The sequence below is a fragment of the Triticum dicoccoides genome, chromosome 7B (assembly GCF_002162155.2).
Source record: "Triticum dicoccoides isolate Atlit2015 ecotype Zavitan chromosome 7B, WEW_v2.0, whole genome shotgun sequence".
In the NCBI taxonomy this organism is placed as follows: Eukaryota; Viridiplantae; Streptophyta; class Magnoliopsida; order Poales; family Poaceae; genus Triticum; species Triticum dicoccoides.
Window position 1 is genome coordinate 133063976 of NC_041393.1, and position 6322 is coordinate 133070297.

The following is a 6322-nucleotide window of genomic DNA, read 5'->3' on the forward strand; positions in this document are numbered from 1 at the left end:
TGGCACCGGGCCATCCCTGCGCGCGCGGCGTGCCGTTTTTTCCATGCCGTCCGCGGCCTCCACGCGAGCAGAGCGCCGGGGTCGCACGTTCAAACATTGCGTGTTCAACGGTCAACATTCAAACGCTTCGACCCAACCACAACCAAACGAACAAAATAATCCTGAGTGCTGCTACACAGACGACGCTGCATAGCCGATTTTGGGACGACACTGTCAATCAAACCATCCATGCAGAGGATAAACTGTAGCACAACCATTGGATGTAGTGTCGTCTCCAAATCGGCCAGCGTGTGTCGTTTGCTAAGTAGTTTCGAATAATCCTCCGCCCCGCACAAGTCCACGAGTCCCCGTCTCCCCCCTCCCAACCCCGCGTGCGTACGTCACGCTGCTTCCCTCCTCCCACTCCACAACCTATATATCCCTCTCCTCCACCGCACTACCTCCCCCAGTCCTCGAGCTTTTCTCCCTCCGTTCCAACTTCCAACCGACGCCAACGACTTCAACTCCATTCCATTCAACGTTTCCGGCCGCCGCAACGTGCGACTCGATCACCTCTTCTCTGTCCCAACTAGCGCGCGGCTCGTCCGGAAGATGGTTCTGCCCATGTCGCGGGCGACGAGGCTGGTGCCGGAGCTGCCGCTCCTGCGGCGGGGCAGGCGCCCGCAGGTGGCGGACGCCGGGAACGAGGAGGAGCTGGCCGTGCCGGCGCACTTCCGGTGCCCGATCTCGCTGGAGCTGATGAAGGACCCGGTCACGGCGCCCACGGGGATCACCTACGACCGGGAGAGCGTGGAGGGGTGGCTGGCGCGGGGCCGCGGCACGTGCCCCGTCACCGGCGGGCCCGTGCGGCTCACCGACCTCGTCCCTAACCACGCCACGCGCCGCATGATCCAGGACTGGTGCGTCGCCAACCAGGCCGAGCGGGTGCCCACGCCCAAGGTGCCCGTCGCCGAGGCCGACGCGGCCGAGGTGCTCGCCGCCGTGTCCGCTGCCGCCAGGCGCGGAAACGCGGCGGCCTGCGGGCTGCTCGCCGCCAGGGCCAGGGCGATCGGCAAGGAGAGCGACCGCAACCGCCGGTGCCTCGCGGCTGCCGGCGCTGCCCGCCAGCTCTCGTCGGCTTTCCAGAGCCTCGCCGGAGAGCCCGTGGAGGGCACCAGCGCTGCCGTCTTGGGCGCGCTGGGGAAGATCTTGGCGGCTCTTACCGTGTTCTTCCCGCTCGACGACGAGGCGCGGCGCTGCATTGCCTCACCGGGGTCCCTCAAGACCCTCGTCTCGGTGCTCTCCCACGGCGACCTCGCCGCGCGGGCCAGCGCCGCCATCGTCCTCCGCGAGCTCGCCTCGTCCGCCGACCGGCACACCGTCGACATCATCTCGAGAACGCCCGGCGTGTGCAGCGCGCTCGTCGGCCTCGTCAGGAACCCCGTCTCCCCGCAGGCCACCAAGGCCGCGCTCGTCACGGCCTACTACCTCGTCTCCGGCAGCGACCGCGCGGCCGCCCGCTTCGCGGAGCTAGGTGCGGTGCCCGTCGTGGCGGAGCTCCTCGTGGACGCCGACAAGGGGACGAGCGAGAAGGCACTGGCCGTGCTCGACAGCGTCCTCTGCGCCGACGCCGGCCTCGAGTCCGCGCGTGCGCACGCGCTGGTCGTGCCAGTGCTGGTCAAGAAGATGTTCCGCGTGTCCGACATGGCCACGGAGTTCGCCGTCTCCGCGCTCTGGCGCCTCTGCCGCGCCGCGGACGCCGGCGCCGGCGCGTGCTGCGCCGAGGCGCTGCGTGTGGGCGCCTTCCAGAAGCTGCTCCTGCTGCTCCAGGTGGGCTGCGGCGGGGTCACCAAGGACCGGGCCAGCGAGCTGCTCAAGCTGCTCAATGGCTTCAGGGGCAGCGTAGAGTGCATCGAGACGGTGGACTTCAAGGGGCTCAAGAGGCCATTTTGACCGGTGTAGATGCTGGATTTTTTGGCGTCTGCTCTCACCTTTGTTTTAGATTGTTTTGGGAGCTAGATTAGATGTGTGCATAAAACAAACATACTCCAGGATGAGTAGATTTTGATTTTTCTTTACACTGTAATTGCATACTTGCACACAAAGTGATCAACACAGAAGAAAACTGAACATTATTTAATTGTTGCCATATTTAATTTTTGCACAATTCAAATGTTATTCCGTGTAATTTACGATTTTGAAGTGAGCCTCCCATTACAGCAGTGCCCAGAATTCCACGAGGAGTTGGGAAACATGAGATTACAAAAAAGAAACAAATAAACATCAAACTGAGCAGTAATCCATCGATCGGCCCAGGCTCATCCACTATCTATGATCAAACAAATTTGAAAATAAATATAGAAACGCAAGTAAAAGCAAAATCTGAAATGTTTTGGCACTGAAAGTGAAAGATGCTCGAGTGTGTCCGGAGCGTGCAAAATTCATGGGCAAATGGCATTTTTTTTTGCGGAATAATTCTTGTATTACTCAATCGAAACACAGTTACAGTCACGCTTAACAACGTCCAAAACGGCATCTGGTCCTGACCCAAGCCATACAGCAATTCGGCCTTGAGTCCTCCCATAGTTGGCCAAAACATGACTAGAATTATTACAACTACGATGGATATGAGTAATACAAGAACTACGTTCGGACATACTATCTTTAATCTCTCTAATAAGAAAGGCATATTTTGATCTATTTGTATCTCCACTTTTCATCATGTTCACTGCTTCCAAACTGTCGCTTTCAATATAAATTGGTAGACTATGGGCAAATGGCATTTGAAAGCTCTAGGGGGGGAATCAGGTCTTCAAAATGTTTTTGAGTTTCTTGGACAACCTTTTCTTTTTTTGCCATGGGCACCTCAAATGTGCTCCTAGCACACTCGAACATCTTGGATGCTATTTTTTTAGATATTTTCTATTTTTCTGACAACAGATTTTATCTTTAGAACATGTATTTTTCTATTTTATTTGAATTTATCTGACGCCGCTCTCCAAACTGAGGCACGTTTCTCACGCCATCTTATCTCTGCCATTTTGTTGTGCTCGTCCAATGTTCAGACTGCCGATGTGCTTGCCTTCATCTGATCGTGGAGTCGTCGTGTTTCACATTCTTTTCGTTTCCTTTAGAAAAAACCGAGTAGTAGTAGGTACGTGTTTCACATTCATTCCTGAATCAAAACAAACAAGTACGATTTGATGATCCCAACAGCTCCCTTTGCTTTATTAGAGCAGATCGAAAGGCGCGAATTTCTCCCATTTATTCCACACACGTTCACAAAGAGAGACAGACGGCCAAAAAAGAAAACCTTTGGAGCTGTAAAGCTCAAGCTTTCCTCGCCATTCCAATGGCCGGCACGTACGCCGACGAGCCGTCACGGCACTCGCCGCCAGATCGGCTCCACGAGGTCGTCTCGTCGACCACCGTTCACCGTGCGTCGACCGCACTCCGGTTTGCTCGTCGTCGCCGACTGATTGGGCAACGAGCTTCGTTCCGTCTGCCTCCGTTCAACGCCTAACTATAACTAACTAAAGCATTCAGCTGTGAGCTCAGCCACGACAGTCGACAGCAACCTACGCGACGGAGTAGACCACTGGACCCGGTCGACGCCCGTGGGGGCGCGGTAGCGGTGGATGGCCGGAACCCATACTGCACGGACCGGCGCCGACGACGACTCCTCGCTATCGATCGGATCACAAGTCTGTCCGGTCCGCCTCTCCCTTTCTGCACTTGGCCCGGTCGGCCGCTGCTCGAGCTAGTGCCATGCGAAACGGACATGGAATTTCAGTCGCCAGAATGTGGCTGCAGCAGGTTTGCACGTCCGAGTTGAGTGGAGGCTAGTTTGGCCACGACATGCAGGATGCAGCGGTGTGTCGGTCAGGAGTCAGGAGGCCGACTGACAAGTGGGATAGGCTACGTGTGGAACGTGTTGCCAGCGGGCTGGCTGCATAGGTGTACGATGGTGTTGTCATACGGCGGCAAAATTTCATGTTTTGACCCTTTTCTGATACCTATTTTAGATATGATCCTAGTTTGATTTTTTTTTCGAGATCTGACCCTTTTGCTACCGTCAAAGTCCATGACGGTAGGAAACATCCCTACCGCCAAACATAATGGCGATAGCATGTACAACCCCTACCATCAAGGGGCTTGGCAGTAGGCACGAGCACGCACTGTGTTCAATATTTAGCAAAATTTCACGGTAGGGCATGCAATCCTACCGGCGGTAGCAAAAGGGTCAGATCTCGAAAAAAAATCAAACTAGGGTCATATCTAAAATAGGTATCGAAAAAGGGTCGAAACACGAAATTTAGCATCATATGGCAGATGTGATCATGGTGCGAACGATCGTGCGCTCTGGGAGGCTCCCACAAGCGAACGACGCCCTAGACGCGTCCTCGTCGATGTCCCCACTGTCAGACTACTTACCCACCCCTCTTCCCTCACACACATGTAGAGAATTTCCATGCTGCAACAGGAAAACTTGCAAAAAAATGTTTGGAAATTGTTGTACTGCAACATAGAGAATAGCCATGCTACGGAAAGAGAAAATTTCCCACATGACTTCAGGAAATGCCATGCTACAAGAGGATAATTATCGTGCTACATCATACTTCCTCCGTTTCTAAATATTTGTTTTTCTAGAGATTTTAACAATTGACTACCTACGGAGCAAAATGAGTGAATCTACACTCTAAAATATGTCTATATACATCCGTATATAGTAGTCCATTTGAAATCTCTAAAAAGACAAATATTTAGGAACATAGGGAGTAGAAAATTGCCATGACGTAGAATAGAGAATGAAATGCTACAACATAGAGAATTTCCATGGTACAGTGCAGAAAGTATTCACCCTGTTCAGAAATTGCAGATGCTATATCAAAGGGATATGTCGTATTTTTCGGAAAATGAGTTGCCATGCTATAGCATATATAGTTGCTGGTGTAGATGTCTAAAGAAACAAAAAAAAATGTCTTCGCCAAAAAAATAGAATCGGAGCAAAAGATTATGTCTTCGCACCAAGAATCACACGCAATCGGAGGGGTAGCGTTGCATTCGGACCATAACAGCTTGAGCCAACATTCGCTCATTATCATTCCCATTTGAGACAAGGCTGGGAAAAATAGAAAAGAAAAACAACGCAGACAAGCCAGGTCAGCAAAATCCACTGCAATTGCAAAAATAAAGCCTGGAGATCTATAACAGACAACAATTTCAGAATTGTGGTGTTTCTTGGGCGACACTTGTTTTACCCTAAAAAACATAAGGATCCTTTAATGAACAAACAAAAACTAGCAGATCAACAAGGACAGCAGCAATCCACCACAATGCAAAACAAAAACCGGTGATCCAGAACGGTCATCGATTTCAGACTTAAAAGTTAAAACTGCAGTCTGCACCTCTGAAATACTCAAAAGTGCATCTAATACACTCCCGAAATCTAAAGCACTCAAAAGACCAAGAACATCCTGTATAAACGAGCTATGAAAGCAAATAAGAGCAGAACATCTTTACTGAACAATCGACGGAATTTGTTGTCTTGTTCCAATAAAATGGGCCGGGGGAACCCCTTTTCATCAATTTTTTTTGTCAAATCATGTTTTGCCACGTGTGCATCTGTGCAATTTGCCCTCTGCCGTGATTTTTGTCCAGTTCATTCGTGAGCGCCCATACCAATCTTGAGATCGGTTCTTTGCAATCGCCCACTCCTGGGAATGTTGAACTCAGAATGATTTCCTTGGCATGTTTCTTTACGCAAGGATCAATCACGGTGGCCTAACACATGGCAAAAAGCGTCTACAAAAACACAACGAAAAGCATGAAAGCAAGAAACATGTCATAACCTAACTCTTAACCAAGTGACTCCATCCCTAGTAAGAAATATCACATCTCTTCTATAAGGAACCATGAAGCAACTAAGATGTTGCCGTTATATAAACTGGAAAAACCTCCCTGAGGAGAGAACACCACTGATACTTAGCAGCTGTGACTACAAATTAGTATCACTTTCTAGGGCTTTGACAAATAAACACTGAACAAAGATAAGTTGGCGTGCAGCCAAGAAAATACTTTAAATAGACATTGTATGTTTACCAGAACTAAACTTTAAGTAGACTGAGACCACAACCATGAAAAATAATACTATAAACAGGCAAAATGCAGATAGCGAGGTCAGCAAAACCCGCTGCAATGCAAAATAAAGCCTGAGGATCTATAACAGTCATCAACTTTCGAATTGTGTGATGTTTCTGACCACAATGCAAAGAAAATAGGGATGCGTTAATGAACAAACAAAAACTAGCAGATCAACAAGAACAGCAGTAACCCACCACAA

The 6322-nt window shown here is 50.5% G+C and overlaps 1 protein-coding gene across 1 annotated transcript; it reads left to right on the plus strand.

Annotated features, from left to right (window-relative positions):
* The first annotated feature begins 458 nt into the window (after positions 1-458).
* LOC119335368 (U-box domain-containing protein 21-like) lies at positions 459-2119 on the plus strand. The gene has a single exon (XM_037607500.1). The coding sequence runs from the start codon at positions 592-594 to the stop codon at positions 1930-1932; it is 1341 nt and encodes a 446-aa protein (XP_037463397.1). The 5' UTR covers positions 459-591; the 3' UTR covers positions 1933-2119.
* The last annotated feature ends 4203 nt before the right edge of the window (positions 2120-6322 follow it).